Here is a 25,131-nt window from a genome sequence, read left to right as displayed (position 1 = left end):
CTTTCGAGGTTTTGTTTAAATATTTTGATTTTTGGAGATTTTAAATTTTCCGTTTAAAATGGCTAAAGGACCACCAGGAGAATGGATCTACATGTCTGGAGCCTAGAAGTCTGGATAAATATATAGATTTGGGATTCATTAACATATAAGAAGGTAGAGCTAAAGGGGAGATGAAAAAAGGCATGGAAGATTTTTTAAACTAATAAATATTTCTCAAAAAACAAACAAACAAACAAAATACCCAATAATTCTGATGCAGAAACTACACCTTCTTGTGGATTCGCCTACAGAAGGCCCTGGTATTGAACATGCTTTTCCTGATAGTGACCTAAATATGGAGATGTCTTCTTGCAAAACCCACCCAATTCAGTAAATTTTGGAGCTCCGTGTGGGGCGATCAGTTGGGACACAATTTGTGAAATGAATCCTGGCTGAGAACAAGGGTCGATTACAGAGGGTCTAGAAACAGTTACAGGAGATCCCTCGGTCTATCTTGCTCTCAGTAGAGCTTTGGATGATAGTGCGTTAGACTGACGTCCCTGAGGTTCGGCAGTATAGTGAGACCTGTTTACCTAGATTCTGATCTCTCCTGGGTGAGGTGAAATGCCAGGCCTCATAACACCAAAATAGCAACTAACTAGGGCATTATGGAGACCTCCTCCTCCCTCCCGATCCCAGGTGCCACTGATCTGGAGATCGGCCAGTCCAGCAGGTAGTCTAGCGCCCCGATGTGCTTCGCTGCCCTTTCCGTAACCACGGTTGGGGAGGCTGGGGTCCTCCCACCGGGATCCGACCCGGCGCCGGGGCGCTCGGGCCATTCGCGTCTCTGGACTCCCTCTGATCTTACTCAGGTCTTCTCCCGGTGGAAAGGCCTTCCCTCTCCGCCTACATGTAAGGCCGCCCGCGAGCTCACTGGCGCTGGGATTGGCTTCCCCCCACCCCCGACTCCCCGGCCTGTGGGAAGCAGCGACCTCTAGGGGGCGGCGGGGAGGAGGAGGCCGGGGCGGGGCGGGGCCGCCTGCGTGCGCGGCGGTGTTCAATCTGGTCCGGCGCGCTCGTATATCAGGAGCCCAGCGGCTGCCGATGACACCGAGCGCGTTCGTAGTTTGAGCAGTCATGTCTGGGAGAGGCAAGGGTGGCAAAGGCCTGGGCAAAGGCGGCGCCAAGCGCCACCGCAAGGTCCTGCGAGACAACATCCAGGGCATCACCAAGCCGGCCATCCGACGTCTGGCCCGGCGGGGAGGGGTCAAGCGCATCTCTGGGCTGATTTACGAGGAGACCCGGGGCGTGCTGAAGGTGTTCCTGGAGAACGTGATCCGAGACGCGGTCACCTACACGGAGCACGCCAAGCGCAAGACGGTCACCGCCATGGACGTGGTGTACGCGCTCAAGCGACAGGGGCGCACTCTCTATGGCTTCGGAGGCTAAGCTGTTGCTATAGGCTTGAGGTGTGGCAATCCCAAAGGCCCTTTTTAGGGCCACCCAAAGTGTCCTCAGAGGAGCTGGACGCGTGTTTGTGAAGTATCAGTAACCTTATGCTATAATTTTGCTAACAGTGTTACAAGAGTCAGTCGTAGGTGAAGTGTAGATATTGAAAACTTGGAACCGGTCAGTCCAGGGTAGGTGGACGTGGTTCAAGGCCATACCCTATCTGGAACCCGAGTCAGCGTCCTGGAACACAGGCTGGAGATGTGCTAACCAATCAAAAAAACAGACATTTTAACCAACCAATCAGAAAGTTAGGTCTCATCAGACCACTTTTGCCAGGCGGAACTAAACTATCATAGCATAAAAGCTTTTTTTTTCCCTACTCAGTGGATCTCACTTTTGGTAACTTCGCAAGAGAGCTGGATTTGGGCGCTTTAAAAAAAATCCTATCGTTTTACGTCATCCTTTGTGTCTGCGTCCTTATTTTTCTGGTTCGAGAGTCCTCGAATTCCAGGTATCTATCTACAACTAACGAGCACGTCAGGGAAAAAACTCGCCCAACAGCGCCTAAAGTGCTAACAGCCCTGAGAACGCAAATCGAGGCAAAGAGAACATGTTACCTTCACTCTACAGTCTTGTTACCTTTTTGAAGGCTTGTAGTCAAGACATTGTATTTAAGATTATGTAGTGTGGTCGCCTCTTAAGGGAGTGTCATATTAAATTGCAAAATTGCAATGTATCTATCTTTGCAATGTTGTCGCTGAAAGACACTGTCTCATAAGTCCACGACTAAACTTTCTTGAATGTAGCACAAAGAAAATAAGGTACTCTCAGTCAGCCACTGTAAGGCGCCTTTTTGTTAAACACCAAAACACACGAAACCAAGAATACTTTTCACACACTGGCCAATGTTGCCAAATTTTAACTACACTAATGAGCTCACCTCTGATCTAATGTTTTTCTTTGATTTTTGAAGAGTTGATTGAATTTGAGTTTGGAAGTGCTCTAGAACCTTTTCAAGTGAGCAAGTGTGTCACAAAACCAACATGAACAGGGCCCCTAAGAGGGCCTGTTGTAGCTTAGAAAGAAAGGCTTTCAGGAACACAGCCTCCATCAATGTAGAAAACACGATTTAATTTTCGATAAGGCAAAAGCAAATTATTCTATGTCAACATGCTAAAGAATACCTACAGTAAGCCATTCTGTGTACTACTACTTCTAAATTGTCCTGATTTGGATTGAAATGTAGTAGATATACATCTCTAATCTTTAAGCCTAATTATAGTTTTGTGGTTATTACATTTAGGAGTAAAAAACTTTTTCGGCATTCTCAGCTCATAATTTTACAGCTAAATTTGGTTACATATGTAGTTGAAAGAAAAATATTCTGTCGCCTGGCAAGAGAACCCTGTTGATTCTTTTTGCCCCAAAGAGAGGAGGTGGCAGTGGGACAGAGGCTTCTCCTCAGTTCAGCGTTTAACGGACTTGAGAAAGTAAGATAATTCTGGAAACCCAGGCCTCTCCCTGGAATCTGTGGGGAAATGTCCACGGTTTACGACAAAAAGAAACATGACCTGCTTTCCTCTCGTCGGGATGCGCCCTGAATAGACAAGCACGTGCGGCGGTGGTGGTGCTATTGAGATTGGGATTGGGGAGCTCTGGTTCTCCACCCCACAGGCCACAGATCAACGCAATTTAGTGTGTCCCCACAGTGGTCGGGCTCTTTGGCTGGAATCCCTCCACAAACAGGAGAGAACTTCAGTTGCTGGTCGTGAGCTCGTCCCCGGCACGGTGTTTACTAGGAAGGAAGTTACAGAGTGAGAAAAAGGCTAGAGGTGGCGGAGTTTGGTATTTTAACTCTGAAGGGGAGGTAATTAGTAACAGTGAGGTGGATCCTGCCAAAGAACCTCTTCGATCACACCTTTCTCCTGCTCCGACATCTATATCCATTTGCCGATGGCGGGGTTAATAACAATTGTTAACAATAATAATCGTTTCTCCTTATTGAGCCCCTAACTCTTTACCTGGTCCTCCTCCAGGTGATTTACACGCATCGCCTCATTTCATCTTCACAGACACCATTCAAGATACCTTCCATTATTATCATCCTTAGTTTGTAGATTAAGGAAACTGAGTCTCGGAGTAGGTAAATAATTTGCTCAAGATCATTTAGGGAGTCAGTGGTGAAACTGCCATCCAGTGCATGCTTTGAAAACACTTGATTTTCAAGGCCCTCTATGTTCGGCTTCCTCCTCTTATTTATTTTCTGCTCTGGTTAAATTGACCAATATGCCTTCCCCTGAACCTGTCTGTCCTTTCCTGGGTCTGGACTAGACCGTGCCTTCCTTCTAGCTTGGCCAGAGCTTTCTTTCAAGCCAAGGCCATAGCTCACAGCTCCAATGGCACCTCTTAACTCGTGTCTCTGCCATACCCAGTTCTACTTTTTTAAAAAAGAACTTTACTGAAGTACAAGTGGCACGTGATGAATCACACGTGTAAAGTACCGTTTGATCAGTTCTGACATACGTATGTATGAACACCACCACCATCAAAACAGTAAACACATCCGTCACCCTCCACCCCAGAAGTTTCTAGCATCCCTTCGTATTTCTTCAACCCGTCCCTAAGAGAGGAGGCGTCTGAAACATGCAAAGGAAAGGGCTTGCAGAAATGACCTACTCAGCAGGTTCTGGATGAACCACACACACCCTGTAGATCTTTAAATGGCCTCCCGGAAACTCTCGCTACGCACAATGATCTATAAAGAGATAGGACTGGTGGTCCTGGATTCCTTCCCCCTCGCAGCCCCGGCCCGAAACTCCCCCTCCCATCCTGAGTCACGAAGTGCACAGTGACTAGACCCTCAGACAGAGGAATCATGTGCCCCTTGCACGGACACCGCAGGGGCATATGATCAGTGAGAAACCTAACCGGGCGAGCGTGCGCTTTCGTGCTGTCTAGACGCTGAGTTGCCGAGCCGGCCTACTAAACTCTCCTTCCTCTAACAAAGTTGTCTGAGTGTCCAAATCTCCTCCCTCGCTGTCGCTTGCTGCAACACCACCTTCGAGGTCCTTCTTTGCTCCCGTCCCTGCCCCCCCTCAGGCAACCACAGATTTGCTTTATCTCATTATAGCTTGCGTTGTCTAGAATTTCACGTAACCGAAATCATACATACACCGCATATATCTCGTGTATCTGGCCTCTTTCACTCAGCACAATTATTCTGAGATCCATTCATAGGTCGCATGTATCAGTTCATTCCTTTTTGTTGCTGAGTCGCATTCTATTGCACGGCAACACCGTTCATTCATTCACCTGTCCCTGGATGGTTGGGGCGTTTCCATTTCTTCCTCCACTTTTTAACACACTCCAACTTTGTGTCGTCGTGGGTCCACAGACGAACGCGGTAAACTCTCTCCCTCAGTTGGGAGGGAACTCAGATGGAGGAAGAAACGGACACACAAATACTTATTCTATTCAAGCGAGAGAAAGCGTCCGGGCTTCACATCTGTTCTCCTAGGCTCAAAACCCCTCTAATCCATCCCCTGTCCCGTTGCCAGAGTAACCGAAAGCGCAGATCTGACCTCGTTCCCACCTGTTCACAAACTCCAGTGGCCTGCCTCACTGCCTCTGTGTAGCCTTCAAAAGGAAAAAACGAAAGTAACAAATGTGAGACTTTGTCAGCAACTCTTATACCATGTGGTTTCACAACGTGGTCCCGGGAACCCCTCTCCCTCCATTAAGGGGGGAGGGGGCTACAGAGCTCACAATACGGCTAATCAGTAAGTCTGGCACAGGAGGTGAGCCTGAGGGGCAGCTCGGTTTAGGTTTCAGAAACTGACCCTTAATGGAGAGACTGTCCCTGTCACTAGGGAGACTTGAGTTTAATCGCTTGCTTAATACGGGTGATGGAAAATCCGTATCTACTAACTTTGTAAATATTTATTAAGTATTATGAATATTACTGAGTTCTATAAGAGAGGCTCTCCGTGGCCGTTCCTCTCTTCCGACCTCTGAGCATCGTTAGGTACGACGTCATGAATTCATTCTTTCACTCAGCAATTATTGAGTATCTGTTACATATCAGGCAGTCTGCTGGCCAGCGAGGAAATAAGGTTAAACAGTACAGCATGGCTCCTGCCTTCCCGAACCTTCAGCGGCTAGACTTGAAGACAGCTCTTAAACCAGTGACCACAATAGAGTGTGACAAGTGTAAGATGGGAGAAGTACAGAGGGTACAGGGAGTGTAACGCAGGAAACCGAACCACATCGGTGGGAGGAACGGAGGCCTCCCCGCGGAGGGGAGTTTAAGGACGAGACCCGAAGAGGCCGGGAAGGCAGAGTGTTGCAGGCGGCGGGCGGCCCGGGCAAAGCCCTTTAGCTCGGGAGATAGGAGGAGCCGCACGGGGCCTGGAAGATGTCTTTGTGAGGGAGGATTCGGAGGCCACGGTCTTTAGGTCCCTCGTCAGGCACTTCCCGATCACCTAGGCACCGTCAGGATGCTGACCTCCAGAGACGAAGAGGACAAAATGCCCACCCCGAAGGAACTCAGAAATAGAGGAGAAACTGAGGATACATTCATCATCCTGGAGGAACCGCTAAAGCAGAGAGTACTTGTAAGGACCTGAGGAAAATGCCATCTGTTGGCCTGAGAAGGAGCAGCCGGGGTGGTGGGTGGTGGGGGGACCCAGGAGGAAAGCTTCACAGGCTGAACCCTACGGACTAGACGCTGGGCCTGCAACGGAGGGAAACACATCTGGACTTGAGAAAGGGTTTCGCCGGGTCCTGGGAGTGGTCGGGCCTTGCGGACTCTGGGCGGGCCCAGAACAGACTCGTGCAGCCCTGGGAATAGCTAGTGAGCAGCTAACTGAAAGCCAGGGGCGGTTTACAGTTTAGGAACTGTCAGGCAATCTACCTTTCTAATTTTGCCTTAACCCTTCTGCGCAGGTAAGGACAGCACTAAAGTTTCTTTATTGTTTACGCTGGATCAGACGCCATGCTCACCACTCTCTGGAAATCGCTGACACGTCTCCAGACACCACGGTTGCGGCCTGTCATCCCCATCTTACAGACGAGGAACTGAGGCACGGGGAGATTAAGCATCTTGCCAAAGCTGAGGAGGTGGTAAGAGGCAGAGCCGGGACCCCCGCTCGCCGGCGGCCTTGCGATCGGCCTCCGCTTCTCTCTACTGGACGGGACCTGTGGCGTGGGTTTGTTTCCTCCAGAGGTCCGGGGTGGAGGGCATGAAAAGATGGCAGAGCCTGTAAGGAGGGACGAGCTCCACTCTGACCCGGGGGCCGTGTTCCTCCACTCGCTGGCAGTGGAAACGACGGGAGAGGGCGAGCAGGTGGAGTGCGCCGAAGCAAGCCCGCAGCCCCGTCCCTTCGCCTCTCGGCTTCCAGCACGGACTCTTGGTACCTGCTGGACTCTGGAGTCACAGTCAGAACCTCTGGCCTCGGCAATCACTAGCTGTGGGAACTCGGACCAAATGCTCCAAGCTCCCTCGTCTGTAAAACAAGGATGACGAAACGCCCACGCGCCTCACACGGCTGTCATGCCTGTCATGCCGATTAAAAGAGAGGTGAAGTACAGAGCACGGTCACTCAGAAGGGCTCTGCAGATCGGCCCGTCCGGCAGGCAGTCGAGCGAGCGACCCGCTGTGCTTCGCTGCCCTTTGCGTGCCCACGTCGGGGAGCCCGGGGTCCTCTCGCTGGGATCCAACCCGGCGCCGGGGCGCTCGCGCCATTCGCGTCCCTGGACTCCCGCTGCTCTTGCCCAGGTCTTCCCGCGGTGGCAAGGCCTTTCCTCTCCGCCTCCGTATAAGGCCGCCGGCGAGGCGAGCTCACGGATGGGGAGGAGAGGGAAACAGCCTGGCGTCCGGCCGGCGGGCGCGGGGATCGGGGTCCCCCGGGGCCTGCCGCACGCCCCGACCGCTAGGGGGCGGCGGGGAGGGAGAGGCCGGGGCGGGGCGGGGCCGCCTGCGTGTGGCGCTCGCGGTGTTCAATCTGGTCCGGCGCGCTCGTATATCAGGAGCCCAGCGGCTGCCGATGACACCGAGCGCGTTCGTAGTTTGAGCAGTCATGTCTGGGAGAGGCAAGGGTGGCAAAGGCCTGGGCAAAGGCGGCGCCAAGCGCCACCGCAAGGTCCTGCGAGACAACATCCAGGGCATCACCAAGCCGGCCATCCGGCGCCTGGCCCGGCGGGGAGGGGTCAAGCGCATCTCCGGGCTGATTTACGAGGAGACCCGGGGCGTGCTGAAGGTGTTCCTGGAGAACGTGATCCGCGACGCGGTCACCTACACGGAGCACGCCAAGCGCAAGACGGTCACCGCCATGGACGTGGTGTACGCGCTCAAGCGACAGGGGCGCACCCTCTATGGCTTCGGAGGCTAAGCTGCCGCTGCAGGCTTGACGTGTGGCAATCCCAAAGGCCCTTTTTAGGGCCACCCAAAGTGTCCTCAGAGGAGCTGAACGCTTTTGTACAAACATAGGGTAACTACTCGTAGTGCTTGGGCATCCGCTCAGGTCGACTTGGAGGAGGCCCCAACAATCCAATGAACACAAGTCATTTAGCCCAAGGGTTGCTTTACCACATGTGTGTTGACGTTTCGGTTGTTTGCCATGTCGCAGGTGAGAAAACGGCACTTTGCCGCCAAGCTCCGTGCAGCCCGAGCCAACCCTTTGGAAAGGCGACGGTACTGTCTTTTGGCTAGCGGTCACCGAGGCTGTTCCCGCCCGCCAGGACGACAGTCTGCGGGGAGCACAAGTTACCAGCAAGTCAGGGGCAGCCAACCTTGCTGGTGGTATGTTGGCCACCGAGACCGATTCTGGAGTCCTCGTTAGCATAGGGCGCGACCAGGGACGGAGACTTGTCTCCGCGTAAAGCTGTCACCCCTTCGGTCTCCGTGGGTCGCGTTTTCCTCGTTTTACAGTAGGGTGGTGCGGCCCTTCGGGCCAGGTTTTCTCCCCTCCTAGTATCCTGGATTGGCGACTCCTGTTGGCATGGCGGCAGAGAGCTTTGCTTCCTATCCGTCCGAGAGGGTGTCTTGTCCAGATTGAATTCGGTTTGCCGTGGGGCCTCTCGTGGGCATCTGCGGTCGTCGTTTTATTGGGCTGTGGAACGTAAAAGCCAGCAAACCGAGGCAAGGACAAGTCGCCCTCACCATAAGTCTCACTGTATGTGCGGGGTCAGAGTGCCACGGCCGCCCCACATCCGCAGTGCTGAGGTGCCGGTTCTGCCACCTAATGTTCAGAGCCTTTTCAGATGGTCTGGCCTTCGTTTCCACCTCTGCGATGAGGGTGTCTGACACGCGGCTTAGGGCCCTGTTCCACGTGGGACGGTGGCCTGCGTCACTGCACGGCCCGCTTGAAATCAGGTGCGAGAGCGCTTGCCAGGAAAAGAAATAGGTGGGTATTTGACCAGAGATGAACTCAGTGCAATTTGAAAAATTCAGCAAGTTATCTGGCCGGCGTGTGAAAAAGTATCCCCCGTTTCCTGTGTTTTGTCCTTTTCTCTACTGCCGTGGCTTTCGGTTTCTGGTAGCGACCCATGAGCAGGTGGTAAAATCAACTTAGGAAAGGGGAGACAGTCTGTTTAATTAGTGAGGCCAGAATAGGATGGAGGATGTCCTAAGCGGGGCGGGTGGCATATCCTTTTATACTACTCGTTTCTATTTTGAGATGTGTGTGAAGGTGCAGTAAGTAGTAACATAGTTATATCTTACTGTAGTTTGGAGTCAGCAGAAATCAGCTACTGTATCTCCATATGTAACTAACTATCCTGTGTACTGTTTCCTTCCGAACAGGTGAATGTAACGTACAAAGAAAAGGGAACCACGGACCTAGGCTCAAGTGCCACCTGTGCCATCTTCTACCTGTGTGACCCATGTTCCCAGGCGTCTCCCCACCAGGGTCAGTTTCTTCGACTATTCAACAGGAATAACAATAAAAAAAAAATAAAAGATAAATAAATACAAGCCCTTCCTGGCAGGGTTCTCATGACGTTGAACGAGAGGAAGGGAACGGAAGGCGAGCCACCAGCCATCCAGGAACCCGGGTGTTCTTGCCCAGGCCTCGCAGTCTAGAAGCTGGTCGCGTGTTTATGTGTGGTTCCTTTTTCTCCATGACGATTGTAACCCGTACATACGTCAGTCGATAGTAGTGTTGCTAGAATTCACATCATTCTGGTTGATGCTATTAGCTTTGCGTCCACTTGCGGGGCTCTGATGTAAGAGCCCTTCGTGCGGACGAAATTCTCTCTTCATCCTCACAGCGATCCTGAAGTGAGCGGAGTTGTGACACGTGCCTCCACGGAGCTTCCGGTCTTCTCTCCTGGTCCCGTTCCCGGATCCCTACCCTGCATCACGTGCACCCCCCCCCCCCGCCCCCCGCCCCAGTGTGGCATGGAAGGCGGAGAGTCGACGGGCAGGTGCATCAGCCCCCTCGTCCAGCATCTCCTGACCGGCTACGGTGTGCCAGGCCCCGCTTGGTGCTGGTGCCACAGGGGCGAACAGGGACACGTCCTCGCCCCGAGGAAGGCTGCCAGCCAGCCCGATGGCGAGGGTAGGGATTAGGAAGGGCTGCTAGGATGGGACAGGGGAGAGGCAAGGAGGGGGACCCAAAGAGATGAGGGGGGAAAGGAGGATCGGAGGGGAAGCCTATGGGGGAGAAGGGGTGCAGAATCTTGAGGAGGGAGCGGGCGTTACCGGGGCTCGGAGAAGGGGGTAGACATTCCAGATGGAGGAGGCGGACCCTGCGAAGTGTTGTGTCCTTGGGCCCGCAGGTGTTCTGTGGGGCTAGAACCCACTGGTTCAGCTGGCAGAACTCCCGAAACGCGGGGAGGCTCCGAGAAATACCGGGAACTAGGTGCATATGTTAAAATGATTTTCATGGGGACGGATCTTTTACACGTAATAGCTATTAAGAGCACAGCTAAAAATTGACCGAACGTTTACCGTGGACCACATAACCGTGCTAGGTGCTTTTAAAATATTTTACAAATGGGAAAAGCGAGGCCTACCTATGGAGATTTACTTGCTGAAGGCACATAGCTGGTATATGGGCAAGACCAGGGTTCAGATTTGAGCGCGTCTCACTACAGAGTCCCTTCTAGTTATTAACTTCCGGTGCCCTGAAATGCCATGCAGAAGAAGGGGGACTTCATTCTGAAGAGAGTGGGAAAGAGGTGGAAAATTTTTAAGCACGACGGGCTCAAACAAATTTGTTAAAGCAAACGAAGAAACAGATGCTCTCCCGCAGGCTGGAAGCTTAGTGGCAGGGCAGAGAGTGTAGCCTGAATATTTATTTAATCCACTAGATCAGGGCTGGTGAGATCACCGCGCAAGGCACCGACAATGGATGGACGGACGGACGGCCGGTTGCATGGATGGATGGATGGATGCGGGAGGTGATAGAATCGAATGTCAGAAAGGAGACTCGAGATCTGGACAAAGGCCAAGAGGAAGGAAGGACTTCTGCCCCGAACAGATGAGGGGTGGTGGGTGAAGGTGTCTTTCATTAAGATGAGAAAGATGGAAGGGGGAAAGATAGCCGGGGAAGCAAGACGGTGCCGTTTTGGAAACGAGCTGAGTTTGAAGCGCCCATTATCCGCCCAGAAGAGCCCGGCCACCAGGCAGTTGGAAGTCCTGGTGTCGAGCTCAGGACAGGGGTCTCGGCAGAGGCTAGCGACTGCGGAGCACTTGTCAGAGGCGGAGATCGAGAAAGCGGGGAACCCGTCATCTCCCTTGAGTCGCAGGGAGGAAAAAAGGCCGCCGAGGCCAGCGAGCGCGAAACCAGGATATCGACGGGCCGGGCGGAGAAAGACGAGAACCTGCGAAGGCCGAGACGGAGATCTGGAGAAGGATAAGGAGGCCCAGGGGCAGGTGTGAACCCAAAGGCCAGTCCTCTCTTCCAAGGAAGCAAAAGTAGTGTCAACAGGGCCATGCTAGCACATGGTTCCTCTCCGCAGAGGCGCGCGCGCGCACGCGGGAAACCCTTCGCCACCGACCCCGCGGCAGCGCTCAGCCTGAACGAGGCCCGTTTTGCTCTTTCTCGAAAATCCCAGGTTCAGGGTCGACTTTCCCCGCGACCACGCTAGCCGTGTAGAAGCCGATTATTTACCTTGTCCTCCGCTATCCTTTAAACTCTCAGGTAGAGGATTTTAGTAGAGACACGATTAAATGCTAACACTCACGTCTTCAATCGCTCCCCTGTATCGACGCCCGGTCAGGAGTGCTGAAGCAGTGCCGCGCGCGCGGGCCCCTCCGGTGGCGGAACACCGGATTCGATCCCGTCGCTGACCGTTCGCTTGAGAGCTTCGGACTGTACCGCAGAAAGCCCTGTCCGTCTGTCCCTGCAAGGTTTGCCTCGAGCACGAACGAGGCGGTGGGGGCGAAGGGGGTGCCCCCCCCACACACACACCGCTAACTCATTAGTACTTAATAAACCCAGGGGGTAACAGAGCCGGGCCCACGGATGCGCCCCGCACCGGGCGGGGGCCTCGGGCGGCACGGGAGGGTCCGGGCGGAGACCTGGAGGCGCGCTCTGGGAACTGCCGTGACCCTGAAACAGAAACCACGGGGCAGCCTGGAACAGAACGGGTCACAGTCCCCACGCTGCCCTCCCCTCTCCCGACTCCTCAGGACAGGCAACCGGGAGCTCGAAAGACGCAGAGGAACCGGCGCGTCTGGGCAGAGAATCCAGACGAAGGTCGAAGCCTTCGGAGACCCTTAGTGAGTTTGGCTCTGTGGACCCGGGCGGGAAACGGTCGGTCGCAGGCCCAGCTCACGAGTGGCCTCGGTCTCCACATACACGGCCGCTGGCCCCCGGGCGTTTTGACCAGGAACACAGGGTGGGAGGTGTCATCCTACTGGCGAGTGAGGCCCGAAATGGCCGACCGTCGAGACGCAGGACTCCCGAAACTTACCCGGCGGGACCGAGGGGCGACTTCCCGCCTGCGCGCGAGCCCACGCGGGATAGCCCTGCGGGGTGGGGCAGGTCGGCACGCGCAGGGCGCCGGGGCCCGTTCCGGACCGAGCGCCGCGCGCCCCTAGCGTCCGCTCTCGGTATCGGCCCATTGTCCGTCCCGTGGCAAGGTTTACAACCCCGGGCCTTGGTCACCAAGAAGATGGCTCAGAGCCTCCCTCTCCCCCGATGCGGGCCGAACTCCCGGATAGGGCAAAGTTGCACCACGGGAAGTCACACTGCACCTTGGCACCGGGCCCTCCCCCTAGGTGCCTCCTGAGCCCAATGCCCTTCCCAGCCCCGGCGCCCTCTTCTCGGGGAGTGGGGTCACGGAGGCCAAGTGGCGCAGCTCCTTCCCAGTGCGGTTGTGGGTGGCTCTGAAAAGAGCCTTTGGATGCGATGGAAGCCCAAACCGAGCGCGCACTTCAAGCCCGCTCGCCGCGGATGCGGCGCGCCAGCTGGATGTCCTTGGGCATGATGGTGACGCGCTTGGCGTGGATGGCGCACAGGTTGGTGTCCTCGAACAGCCCCACCAGGTACGCCTCGCTAGCCTCCTGCAGGGCCATGACGGCCGAGCTCTGGAAGCGCAGGTCGGTCTTGAAGTCCTGCGCGATCTCGCGCACCAGGCGCTGGAAGGGCAGCTTGCGGATCAGCAGCTCCGTGGACTTCTGGTAGCGGCGGATCTCGCGCAGCGCCACCGTGCCCGGCCGGTAGCGGTGCGGCTTCTTGACGCCGCCCGTGGCCGGCGCGCTCTTGCGGGCCGCCTTGGTGGCCAGCTGCTTGCGCGGGGCCTTGCCACCGGTCGACTTACGGGCAGTCTGCTTAGTACGGGCCATGGCGAACCGGAACGCGAGCCGAACAACGCAGCGGCGGGGACAGGATCGAAGTCCCGGCCCGCCGCAGCCGTCTTTATAGGCGCAGTCTTTTCCCGATTGGGCAGGACGCGAAAATCGAAAGTCCCGCGCTGGCTGTCCATTGGCTGAGACGTCATCCGCCCTGGCCTCCCCGATTGGCTGGGGCACAACCTTCCCTGCCCCCCGCCCAGCCGCCTCACTTCCTACTTTCCCGTTTGCCAAGTTTTTCCTGCCTGGTCTTTCCTGTCTGTCTTTCGGGCCGTGTCATTTGTCTTATTCGCAAGTGTGTCCGAATGTTCCTCCGCAGTCCCTCACTCCCGTGGGGCAAGCCACCCGCGATGCCCTCCTTCTCTGCACGCCCGGTAGCCCGACCTTCCCTTTGTCCCTCGGCCCCCGATCGCCCTGTCACCTTTTCAGAGCTCCTCGGTCGGTCCGGCCGACCGTTTTCCCCGCCTTTCGGGTCGGAGAGCTGTTCCCGCCCCAGGCGCAAGCTTCCGCCTCCGAAAGCCTAAGTGGGGACCCGCAGCTCGGCCGCGAAGGCGTCTCCTCGCTTTTTGAAAGAGAATCGGCTCCGTTGGGCCAAGCCCAAGTCCGCCCCACTCCTAGAAACTGCTCTCTCTCCCCTACCGACTGGGGCGTCCGCGGGGTGGTGTGTGACAAGCCTACTGTCCTCGCTAGACCTCGGGTGTTGGTCGGAGGCGTCGCACGAGGCTGGCTCCCACTACCCGCGTCATGGCCTGGGGCTCACGGCCCAGCCCGCCCCACACCAAGACATGAAAGTGCTCGAGGTCCAGGGTCGGAGCAACGGTTGGGAGGCGAGGGCCGGCGGCGCCCTCCCCGCGCCGCCGCCTCGGTTATGGGGAATGGGATCGGCCCCCGATGCCCACATGCGGGATGGACACCGGCTACCACAACAGCCCTTTTATTTGAAAGAGTGGGTGGCTCTGAAAAGAGCCTTTGATTTCACAGGTGCCCCTTCGAGACGGGGGCCGGGAGGACTTCCCAACGTCCGCCTCACTTGCCCTTGGCCTTGTGGTGGCTCTCCGTCTTCTTAGGGAGCAACACGGCCTGGATGTTGGGCAAAACGCCGCCCTGGGCGATGGTGACTTTGCCCAGCAGCTTGTTCAGCTCCTCGTCGTTGCGGATGGCCAGCTGCAGGTGGCGAGGGATGATGCGCGTCTTCTTGTTGTCTCGGGCCGCGTTGCCCGCCAGCTCCAGGATCTCCGCGGTCAGGTACTCGAGCACGGCCGCCATGTAGACGGGCGCGCCGGCGCCCACCCGCTCGGCGTAGTTGCCTTTGCGCAGCAGGCGGTGCACTCGCCCCACGGGAAACTGAAGCCCGGCGCGGGAAGACCGCGACTTGGCCTTAGCGCGGGCCTTGCCTCCCTGCTTGCCACGGCCAGACATGACGGCGATAGGCACTGCGAGAAGCTCCCGACCGACAACCGAGGAAGTCGCCCTAAACGGCTCCGCTTCACCCTTTTATAGCCACAACGGCGATTGTCCAAGGAGCACTTGGATTGGTCAAAGCGGAGCTCTGCCCCGATGGCCAATAGGAGAGCGCGGGCAGAATCCGCTCATTTGCATAATCTCGCCCCCCGCTCCGCAGCAGCGCCGGCGAAAACTCGCCAATCGCGATGCGCAGCACTCGGAGCCGTGATTTGCATACGGCCTCTATAAGTACCCAGTCGCTTCCGGTAGCCTCGGTCCTGTAGTTGCGTTTGCGTGTCTCGCCTTCTCTGGCGCTTGGTGTTTCCCGCTATGCCTGAGCCGGCAAAGTCCGCTCCCGCGCCCAAAAAGGGCTCGAAGAAAGCGGTCACCAAAGCCCAGAAGAAGGATGGCAAGAAGCGCAAGCGCAGCCGCAAAGAGAGCTACTCCATCTACGTGTACAAGGTGCTCAAGCAGGTGCACCCGGACACCGGCATCTCGTCCAAGGCCATGGGCATCATGAACTCGTTCGTCAACGACATCTTCGAGCGCATCGCCGGCGAGGCCTCGCGTCTGGCGCATTACAACAAGCGCTCGACCATCACGTCCCGGGAGATCCAGACGGCCGTGCGCCTGCTGCTGCCGGGCGAGCTGGCCAAGCACGCCGTGTCCGAGGGCACCAAGGCCGTCACCAAGTACACCAGCTCCAAGTGAGTCCCTCTGCGGCCGCCCTTTAACCCAAAGGCTCTTTTCAGAGCCACCCATCTTCTCAGTGAAAGAGGCTGTCATCTTCAGCTCCCGTTCCTGTCGGCGGTGCTTTCCCTGTGCCGCCCACCCGTCTCCCAGTGAAAATGCTTTTGAAGGGTCACGGGAAAGGACCTGTTTTTATATAGTTGAAAGCAAGGTACAGCAGTTTGTTTATCCTCCATTCAGATGCTTTTCCTGGTCCTGTTTATACGAGGTATACACAGTTAAGGAAATTGATGTAATTTGGTAGCTATGAATTGTTATACGCTGGTGTCCTCTCTGCTGTCAAATTTCATGAAGCCTTACAGATACATGGTGACATTGATTACCCCCAAAGAGTTGTCACTAACCCGAATTAAATCACATTCTCAATGGAAGTGAAAAGTCCTCAATTTCTGAAGCACAGAGGTTAAATGCTCCCAAGAGCCGAAAAGCCCTAGTATGTCTTGGAAAGGTCAAAAGAGATTTAATTGAGATTTTAGTCTTGAGAATTTGGTTGTTTGACGCAAGGATTTGAATAATTCTTAAAACTTAATTACTTGTTTCATGCTTAGATCATAGGTTGTGTACAGAAGAAGGATGGCAAGGAACACAATTAGGCTATTTCAGTGTTGCGGGTAGATCAGGGGTTTTTTGTTTTTTGTTTTTTTTAAGCTGGTCTTTAATCATGTCTTTAAACATCTTTTAGTACTTTTCAAGTTAGGAAGTAATCATTTTTGAAAGCTTAGTTCAGATGATATCAGGACCTGAGATGAAAGTTAAATTCAACTAAGCTGATCTGCATTTCTGATCTGTAACATTTCTCTCAAGTATCAACTGTAATTCTTAGGACAGTGATTCTTAGAAGCCAGACCAGCCACATCAATATTACCTGAGAATTTGTTTGTCCCTCTGGATGATTCTGCTGCCGGCTAATGAGAACTGCTGGGTAGTGGAGTACAGTGGTAAGAATGGTAAAAGTAAGAAGCTTGGGGATTAAAATTATATTATGGAAGTAGAATTGACAGGTCTCGCCAACATACAGGGTTTGAGTAAGCGTGAAACTCCCAGGTCTTTGACTTGAGCAACTGGGTTAGATACAGTGGTGCTGTTAATTAGGATTGAATCCTGGGAATTATGGGTTGTGGTTTTGAAAGGGCATCCAGAATGCTGATTTAAATATGAGAAGCTTTTGACATTCACGTGGCCCTATGGAGTTGATAGTTCGAGAAATGCACCTAGAACTCAAATGAAGATAACACCAACCTGCCTTCAAACACAATCTCTAAACACAGAAACCAAGATTCTCTAGACCTTATTTGTCCTTAAGTGTTTTCTTAGAGTATTCTTCAAGACTTGAATCTTTTCTTATGTGTTTGTCAAAGTATAACTTAGTTGGTAGTCCCATAACATACATTACTTTTCTCCTGCTTCTCCAATTGTATCCTGGTTTTCTAAGGAATCCACCTAATCCCTTAATGTAGGTCGTCCTCAAGTTTGACTGCCCCAGTGAAATCACCTACAGAACTTTAAAAAATACTGATGCCAGGGTGCCACCCCCAGAAACTCTGATTGAAGTGGTTTGGGGTACAGCCCACACTTGGAGGATTTACAGAAGCTCCCCAGGTGACTAATGGGCAGCAAAGTTTGAGAATGACATGTGCTTCCCAGAAAACAGATCTTACACCACACATTGATTACTTTTGGAAACATTTCAGAAATTGAACTGAGCAGGGACATGTAGATTGTTCTCTTTTTGGAAAGAAGTTTCTTTGCTTTCAAGAGGCAGCAATAGGGTGGAGTGTTCTGTAAGTGTAAAGGCAAGAATGTTTATAGTCCCGCAGAGGAGAGCACAACTGATGGGGTTCGGCCAACCTCAGAGCCCTGCTGTATCTTCCAATTGAGCCAATTTGTCTGACATGTTTGTTTTAACTAGTTTGGCTCTTATTCTACACATTTGGACTAAATGTCCAAGTGTTAATATCAATATTTGAGTAAGGCCAGAAATTAATGCCATCAAGAAGCAATGTCTGGAATAAGTAAACATCTGAAACCTTAAACAATGTAATTCTATTATTAAAATTTTTAAGGGAAGTATTAAGTGTCTTATGGCTGCCATAACAAAGTATCACAAACTGAGTGGCTTGAAAGAACAGAAATTTTTTATTATAGTTCTAGAGGCTACTACAACTCTGAGGTCAGGGTGTTTCGCAGGGCCCCGTCTGTCCAAGGCTGTAGGTCGGATCCTGCCCTTGCCTTCACCCAAGGTTTTTTTTTTTTTTTAAGCTGTGACAGCATATCTTCAACTACTCCTATACTCCTGTGCGTTTCTACATTTTATTTAAAAAAAAAAACAAAAAAACTCATATTGGATTAGGGCCCCCCTTGATGACTTTTTTAACTTGATGACATTTACAAAGGCCCTGTTTCCAAATAAGGCCACGTTCTAAGGTACTGGGGAGTTGAAACTTCAATATATCTCTTTGGTGGACACAATTCAACACACAACAGATAGTCAGCTCCCAAATATGTCCACGTGAACATTAAATGACAATGGAGACTTTACTGATGTGATTTTTGAGACAGGGAGATGATCCTGGACTATTTGGGTGGACTCAGATGCAATCACTAGGGTCATTGTAAGATGCAAAAAGGTCAACGGGAAGAGGCATGAATGCAGAGACTTTTCAAAAATGCATGGAAATGAATTCTCCCCTCAAACCTCTGGAGAGAGTGCAATTTTGATTTCTACCTGGTGAAACTGATTTTGTAGTTGTGATCTCCAGAAAGGTAAAGTGAATAAAATGTGAGTTTTAAGCCACTCAATTTATAGTAATTTGTTATGGCAACCATATAAAACTAATATAACAGGTATATAAGATTGGAGAAATTTGAATATGGATTGCATGTTAATACTATTAAATCAATATTAAATTTGTTGTGTGTAACAATAGTATTATAGTTACATAGGAGAACACCATTACTTTTCACTTTTCAGAGACGTGCCGTTAGGGAGAAGTGTCAAGATATTTGAAACTTCTTTTCAAATGGTTCAAACGTGTGCACAGAAAGAGAAAAGATAAAGCAAATGCGGCAAATAATAAGAAAACCATTAGTGAATCTAGACAAAGATATGGCCGGTCATTATACTATTTTTTTTTTCAGCTTTTCTGTAGGTTTGTATTTTTCAAAATGAATTAAAATTTTTTTGTTCCTAAAGTTAAGATTTTCCACTTTTTTATTTAAAAAGCTTAAGTGTGAGAGTGATCATTATTTATTAACTATAACTCTGAATGATATCCCTTGTTTCATTATACTTTGCCACAGTCATTTAGGTTATGGTGACCTGTGATTGCACTAGTCCAGGGACACCAAATAACACTGAGTTAGGCATTTGTTTATTCTGTTCTATACTCTGAGCTTGAAACTAAAGTTGGATAGGTGACTTTAATCAAATACTGAGACTGAAACAAGCGTTTCTAAGGGGAAAAAACATCTACATGTTATAAGACAGGAGTAGATCAACTACAAAAGAGCAAAAATCAGACTTTATAAATCTTAACCCCTTTCCCTTCCCAAAACTCGATTCTCTCATGATTCCTATATGAGATTTCCACTTGGATGGCAACCAGGTATCTCAAAATTTTATCTAAGATAGTACTGCTGGTTTTCTTCCTCCAAATCTTCTAACTCATATCAATAAATTATACCTCTTTCCAAGTGCTCAGTCCGAAAAGTTGCAATTAGTCCTTGATTCCTCTTTGTTACAATCTACATTCAACTCATTGATAATCTACATTCAACTCACTGACTTTATTTAAAATGTATCTTAACTACTTCTTACCATCTCCACTGCTACTACCTCTCTCTCGAACTGTTACTGTAGCCTCTTTGATATTCCCTCTGCCTCTATTCTTCTTCTAGCTACAGTCTATTTTTTGACATAGCATTTTGGGTATGCTTTAAAGAATTTAAGTCAAAGAATGTCATTACCTTTGGCAATGGCCTATGAGGTCCTTCAATGGCCTACATGATCTGACCAACTACTGCTTTGATACCATCTCCCTGCAAATCTTTCCTGATCAGACCTGTCATCCACACTCCACTCCATGTTTAGCTTTACATCACTGCATATACCATCCCCAAAATTATACTGTCATACATTTCTTATTTTCAACATCCATCTAATAGAATGTAGATTTCTGTGGATAGGGACTTTGTTCTATTTAATGGTATATCCCCACCATGTTTTAATTATCTCAGGGTTTTTTTTTAATCTCTCCTTTATTGTGGGAAATGATGTATACATACTCATAACTGGAGCCGTCAGGTTTGCTTTCAAACCTGAAAGCCTAAATGTTGTTGCTAAAGGGAACTGTGTAACATAGTTAAAATAAGTCACACAATCTTTCAAGATTAGCTTTTCTGCTTTCCTTTTAATAGTCTGAGTCCTCAGAACTAAATATTGACCACTCTCTCCTTCACGTTAGGTTATTCTCTTGACTGTCTTAACCCTAAACTCTAAATTTAGTCAATCTGCCTCCTCTCTCAGCAGATCCAAGCAAGGCATGTATAATAAAGTAGCAAAATGTTACCTGGGGCCGAAGCAAGGGAAAAAGGAGAAGGATTAAGTACAGTAACTACAAAATAAGGTATTCATATTTGATTGTGTGGAGCAGACAGGAAGCAAGGAAAATCACTGTTGAAGATATTTGGGATTTTATATAGGTTCATAAGGGGGGAAAAATTAGCCAAAACCCAAGGGAATTAACTAGAACAACTATTGCAGTGTGCTTAACATTTTATAGGGAGTTTCAATTGTATACATTTTGTGCTTTATCTCCTGTTCTTGTTTGACTTCTTCTTTTGAATCCTAATAAAAGTAGAAATGTAAAGTTCTATGTTATCTTTGGTGCAAAGGGAAAATGCAGCTAGTTTTCTGTGTACCATTACAAACAATTAAGGGAAAGAACAATCAGGAAAAAGAGAAAATGAGTTAGTGACTGAAAAGTATGAACAGGTTCCTATCAAAGAATATGGCACTTGCATAACCAGGATGTCAGTGGTTCTCAAACATGAATCACCTGATGTGTTCCGTAAGTTTTTCACCGTTCTCCCCACCAGAGCGCCCCAGTGGACAAATGTAGGGTTTTAGGATTAGATATATTGAGGGTCTGTTTTAGGAAATAATTTTTATCTATCAAGTCTCGAAAATGAAGATAATTACTTTTTACTACCTCTTTTTGGAGAATGAATTCTTCCAGGTAAGTGACAAATATTTTTAAGGCAAAGTACTTCCAATACTATAAACTCCTGTTTCAAACCTGAAGGACATTTATTGGTTACAGGCCCATATTCTTTAAATCCTGGAATATCTATAAATTCCCTTTCCTCATGCGGATTAAGAGCAAAACTACAACTATGGAGAACACTGTAGATAACGAAGATTTACTATAGAATAAGTAACCATTATTTTAATCTAAATGTGTAAATTCTCGAATTAGAACAAGAGTACACATGCAGTGTGCCTGAAAAGAATACAATATGTTTTGGGACCTGGTCTCGCGCATGCTTTCATATTTATACTAACATGACGTTTCCAAAAACTAAAATGCATTTATACACCACTGACGTGACCTAAAATGCCATAGAGTAACAATTGCCTCGTCATTCAACAAAATCTCTCTACTTTCAAAGTGATTCATGCCCTAACAAAAAGCAGGCTCTAGGTAACATTAAAACAGCTACAATAAGCTTAGTACTCCGGTTCCTTTCCCGTGACCCTTCAAAAGCATTTTCACTGGGAGACGGGTGGGCGGCACAGGGAAAGCACCGCCGACAGGAACGGGAGCTGAAGATGACAGCCTCTTTCACTGAGAAGATGGGTGGCTCTGAAAAGAGCCTTTGGGTTAAAGGGCGGCCGCAGAGGGACTCACTTGGAGCTGGTGTACTTGGTGACGGCCTTGGTGCCCTCGGACACGGCGTGCTTGGCCAGCTCGCCCGGCAGCAGCAGGCGCACGGCCGTCTGGATCTCCCGGGACGTGATGGTCGAGCGCTTGTTGTAATGCGCCAGACGCGAGGCCTCGCCGGCGATGCGCTCGAAGATGTCGTTGACGAACGAGTTCATGATGCCCATGGCCTTGGACGAGATGCCGGTGTCCGGGTGCACCTGCTTGAGCACCTTGTACACGTAGATGGAGTAGCTCTCTTTGCGGCTGCGCTTGCGCTTCTTGCCATCCTTCTTCTGGGCTTTGGTGACCGCTTTCTTCGAGCCCTTTTTGGGCGCGGGAGCGGACTTTGCCGGCTCAGGCATAGCGGGAAACACCAAGCGCCAGAGAAGGCGAGACACGCAAACGCAACTACAGGACCGAGGCTACCGGAAGCGACTGGGTACTTATAGAGGCCGTATGCAAATCACGGCTCCGAGTGCTGCGCATCGCGATTGGCGAGTTTTCGCCGGCGCTGCTGCGGAGCGGGGGGCGAGATTATGCAAATGAGCGGATTCTGCCCGCGCTCTCCTATTGGCCATCGGGGCAGAGCTCCGCTTTGACCAATCCAAGTGCTCCTTGGACAATCGCCGTTGTGGCTATAAAAGGGTGAAGCGGAGCCGTTTAGGGCGACTTCCTCGGTTGTCGGTCGGGAGCTTCTCGCAGTGCCTATCGCCGTCATGTCTGGCCGTGGCAAGCAGGGAGGCAAGGCCCGCGCTAAGGCCAAGTCGCGGTCTTCCCGCGCCGGGCTTCAGTTTCCCGTGGGGCGAGTGCACCGCCTGCTGCGCAAAGGCAACTACGCCGAGCGGGTGGGCGCCGGCGCGCCCGTCTACATGGCGGCCGTGCTCGAGTACCTGACCGCGGAGATCCTGGAGCTGGCGGGCAACGCGGCCCGAGACAACAAGAAGACGCGCATCATCCCTCGCCACCTGCAGCTGGCCATCCGCAACGACGAGGAGCTGAACAAGCTGCTGGGCAAAGTCACCATCGCCCAGGGCGGCGTTTTGCCCAACATCCAGGCCGTGTTGCTCCCTAAGAAGACGGAGAGCCACCACAAGGCCAAGGGCAAGTGAGGCGGACGTTGGGAAGTCCTCCCGGCCCCCGTCTCGAAGGGGCACCTGTGAAATCAAAGGCTCTTTTCAGAGCCACCCACTCTTTCAAATAAAAGGGCTGTTGTGGTAGCCGGTGTCCATCCCGCATGTGGGCATCGGGGGCCGATCCCATTCCCCATAACCGAGGCGGCGGCGCGGGGAGGGCGCCGCCGGCCCTCGCCTCCCAACCGTTGCTCCGACCCTGGACCTCGAGCACTTTCATGTCTTGGTGTGGGGCGGGCTGGGCCGTGAGCCCCAGGCCATGACGCGGGTAGTGGGAGCCAGCCTCGTGCGACGCCTCCGACCAACACCCGAGGTCTAGCGAGGACAGTAGGCTTGTCACACACCACCCCGCGGACGCCCCAGTCGGTAGGGGAGAGAGAGCAGTTTCTAGGAGTGGGGCGGACTTGGGCTTGGCCCAACGGAGCCGATTCTCTTTCAAAAAGCGAGGAGACGCCTTCGCGGCCGAGCTGCGGGTCCCCACTTAGGCTTTCGGAGGCGGAAGCTTGCGCCTGGGGCGGGAACAGCTCTCCGACCCGAAAGGCGGGGAAAACGGTCGGCCGGACCGACCGAGGAGCTCTGAAAAGGTGACAGGGCGATCGGGGGCCGAGGGACAAAGGGAAGGTCGGGCTACCGGGCGTGCAGAGAAGGAGGGCATCGCGGGTGGCTTGCCCCACGGGAGTGAGGGACTGCGGAGGAACATTCGGACACACTTGCGAATAAGACAAATGACACGGCCCGAAAGACAGACAGGAAAGACCAGGCAGGAAAAACTTGGCAAACGGGAAAGTAGGAAGTGAGGCGGCTGGGCGGGGGGCAGGGAAGGTTGTGCCCCAGCCAATCGGGGAGGCCAGGGCGGATGACGTCTCAGCCAATGGACAGCCAGCGCGGGACTTTCGATTTTCGCGTCCTGCCCAATCGGGAAAAGACTGCGCCTATAAAGACGGCTGCGGCGGGCCGGGACTTCGATCCTGTCCCCGCCGCTGCGTTGTTCGGCTCGCGTTCCGGTTCGCCATGGCCCGTACTAAGCAGACTGCCCGTAAGTCGACCGGTGGCAAGGCCCCGCGCAAGCAGCTGGCCACCAAGGCGGCCCGCAAGAGCGCGCCGGCCACGGGCGGCGTCAAGAAGCCGCACCGCTACCGGCCGGGCACGGTGGCGCTGCGCGAGATCCGCCGCTACCAGAAGTCCACGGAGCTGCTGATCCGCAAGCTGCCCTTCCAGCGCCTGGTGCGCGAGATCGCGCAGGACTTCAAGACCGACCTGCGCTTCCAGAGCTCGGCCGTCATGGCCCTGCAGGAGGCTAGCGAGGCGTACCTGGTGGGGCTGTTCGAGGACACCAACCTGTGCGCCATCCACGCCAAGCGCGTCACCATCATGCCCAAGGACATCCAGCTGGCGCGCCGCATCCGCGGCGAGCGGGCTTGAAGTGCGCGCTCGGTTTGGGCTTCCATCGCATCCAAAGGCTCTTTTCAGAGCCACCCACAACCGCACTGGGAAGGAGCTGCGCCACTTGGCCTCCGTGACCCCACTCCCCGAGAAGAGGGCGCCGGGGCTGGGAAGGGCATTGGGCTCAGGAGGCACCTAGGGGGAGGGCCCGGTGCCAAGGTGCAGTGTGACTTCCCGTGGTGCAACTTTGCCCTATCCGGGAGTTCGGCCCGCATCGGGGGAGAGGGAGGCTCTGAGCCATCTTCTTGGTGACCAAGGCCCGGGGTTGTAAACCTTGCCACGGGACGGACAATGGGCCGATACCGAGAGCGGACGCTAGGGGCGCGCGGCGCTCGGTCCGGAACGGGCCCCGGCGCCCTGCGCGTGCCGACCTGCCCCACCCCGCAGGGCTATCCCGCGTGGGCTCGCGCGCAGGCGGGAAGTCGCCCCTCGGTCCCGCCGGGTAAGTTTCGGGAGTCCTGCGTCTCGACGGTCGGCCATTTCGGGCCTCACTCGCCAGTAGGATGACACCTCCCACCCTGTGTTCCTGGTCAAAACGCCCGGGGGCCAGCGGCCGTGTATGTGGAGACCGAGGCCACTCGTGAGCTGGGCCTGCGACCGACCGTTTCCCGCCCGGGTCCACAGAGCCAAACTCACTAAGGGTCTCCGAAGGCTTCGACCTTCGTCTGGATTCTCTGCCCAGACGCGCCGGTTCCTCTGCGTCTTTCGAGCTCCCGGTTGCCTGTCCTGAGGAGTCGGGAGAGGGGAGGGCAGCGTGGGGACTGTGACCCGTTCTGTTCCAGGCTGCCCCGTGGTTTCTGTTTCAGGGTCACGGCAGTTCCCAGAGCGCGCCTCCAGGTCTCCGCCCGGACCCTCCCGTGCCGCCCGAGGCCCCCGCCCGGTGCGGGGCGCATCCGTGGGCCCGGCTCTGTTACCCCCTGGGTTTATTAAGTACTAATGAGTTAGCGGTGTGTGTGTGGGGGGGGCACCCCCTTCGCCCCCACCGCCTCGTTCGTGCTCGAGGCAAACCTTGCAGGGACAGACGGACAGGGCTTTCTGCGGTACAGTCCGAAGCTCTCAAGCGAACGGTCAGCGACGGGATCGAATCCGGTGTTCCGCCACCGGAGGGGCCCGCGCGCGCGGCACTGCTTCAGCACTCCTGACCGGGCGTCGATACAGGGGAGCGATTGAAGACGTGAGTGTTAGCATTTAATCGTGTCTCTACTAAAAT

General features: G+C 53.0%; 6 protein-coding genes across 8 annotated transcripts in view; 3 read left to right on the top strand and 3 right to left on the bottom strand.

The window, feature by feature from the left end:
* LOC107499055 (histone H3) overlaps positions 1-25,131 on the bottom strand; it is a 34,361-nt gene that overhangs the window by 5,211 nt on the left and 4,019 nt on the right. Inside the window, exon 1 of one of the 2 annotated variants that reach the window (XM_036234956.1) lies at positions 12,814-13,281. In XM_036234956.1, the coding sequence (XP_036090849.1) occupies positions 12,815-13,225 (411 nt within the window). In that variant the 5' untranslated portion in view covers positions 13,226-13,281 and the 3' untranslated portion in view covers position 12,814. Of the gene's footprint in view, positions 1-11,966; positions 13,282-25,131 lie in introns of those variants that run through there. The other variant, XM_036234957.1, reaches the window with a different exon arrangement.
* LOC107504581 (histone H4-like) lies at positions 1,076-24,748 on the top strand. 2 transcript variants are annotated; one of them, XM_016133931.2, is made up of 3 exons: positions 1,076-1,225; positions 3,181-3,189; positions 7,507-7,895. In XM_016133931.2, the coding sequence occupies exons 1-3, from the start codon at positions 1,117-1,119 to the stop codon at positions 7,818-7,820; spliced, it is 432 nt and encodes a 143-aa protein (XP_015989417.1). In that variant the 5' UTR covers positions 1,076-1,116; the 3' UTR covers positions 7,821-7,895. The 2 variants fall into 2 exon arrangements, with proteins under 2 accessions (XP_015989417.1, XP_036090853.1); XM_036234960.1 differs by lacking the exons at positions 1,076-1,225; positions 3,181-3,189 and adding an exon at positions 23,441-24,748 and having other exon boundaries at positions 7,466-7,792.
* LOC107504519 (histone H2A type 2-A) lies at positions 14,150-14,704 on the bottom strand. The gene has a single exon (XM_016133774.2). It carries the CDS (start codon positions 14,648-14,650, stop codon positions 14,258-14,260), a length of 393 nt encoding a protein of 130 aa, XP_015989260.1. The 5' UTR covers positions 14,651-14,704; the 3' UTR covers positions 14,150-14,257.
* Positions 14,941-15,453, top strand: LOC107504461 (histone H2B type 2-E). The gene has a single exon (XM_016133672.2). It carries the CDS (start codon positions 15,005-15,007, stop codon positions 15,383-15,385), a length of 381 nt encoding a protein of 126 aa, XP_015989158.1. The 5' UTR covers positions 14,941-15,004; the 3' UTR covers positions 15,386-15,453.
* Positions 21,269-21,779, bottom strand: LOC107504438 (histone H2B type 2-E). Its single transcript, XM_016133636.2, has one exon. It carries the CDS (start codon positions 21,708-21,710, stop codon positions 21,330-21,332), a length of 381 nt encoding a protein of 126 aa, XP_015989122.1. The 5' UTR covers positions 21,711-21,779; the 3' UTR covers positions 21,269-21,329.
* On the top strand, positions 22,007-22,565 carry LOC107504292 (histone H2A type 2-A). The gene has a single exon (XM_016133446.2). It carries the CDS (start codon positions 22,065-22,067, stop codon positions 22,455-22,457), a length of 393 nt encoding a protein of 130 aa, XP_015988932.1. The 5' UTR covers positions 22,007-22,064; the 3' UTR covers positions 22,458-22,565.

This window comes from Rousettus aegyptiacus, unplaced genomic scaffold, assembly GCF_014176215.1.
Source record: "Rousettus aegyptiacus isolate mRouAeg1 unplaced genomic scaffold, mRouAeg1.p scaffold_m13_p_17, whole genome shotgun sequence".
Lineage (NCBI taxonomy): Eukaryota > Metazoa > Chordata > Mammalia > Chiroptera > Pteropodidae > Rousettus > Rousettus aegyptiacus.
This window is presented reverse-complemented; position numbering and strand designations above follow the sequence as displayed.

What these genes read in the sequence shown, in the direction of transcription:
- LOC107504461 (XM_016133672.2), top strand. Translation starts at nt 15,005, where the DNA reads ATGCCTGAGCCGGCAAAGTCCGCTCCCGCGCCCAAAAAGGGCTCGAAG.
- LOC107504438 (XM_016133636.2), bottom strand. Translation starts at nt 21,710, where the DNA reads ATGCCTGAGCCGGCAAAGTCCGCTCCCGCGCCCAAAAAGGGCTCGAAG.
- LOC107504581 (XM_036234960.1), top strand. Translation starts at nt 7,509, where the DNA reads ATGTCTGGGAGAGGCAAGGGTGGCAAAGGCCTGGGCAAAGGCGGCGCC. An exon ending in TACGCGCTCAAGCGACAGGG is followed by an intron (nt 7,793 to 23,440) that starts GCGCACCCTCTA and finishes CGGGCCGGGACT; the next exon opens with TCGATCCTGTCCCCGCCGCT.
- LOC107504292 (XM_016133446.2), top strand. Translation starts at nt 22,065, where the DNA reads ATGTCTGGCCGTGGCAAGCAGGGAGGCAAGGCCCGCGCTAAGGCCAAG.
- LOC107504519 (XM_016133774.2), bottom strand. Translation starts at nt 14,650, where the DNA reads ATGTCTGGCCGTGGCAAGCAGGGAGGCAAGGCCCGCGCTAAGGCCAAG.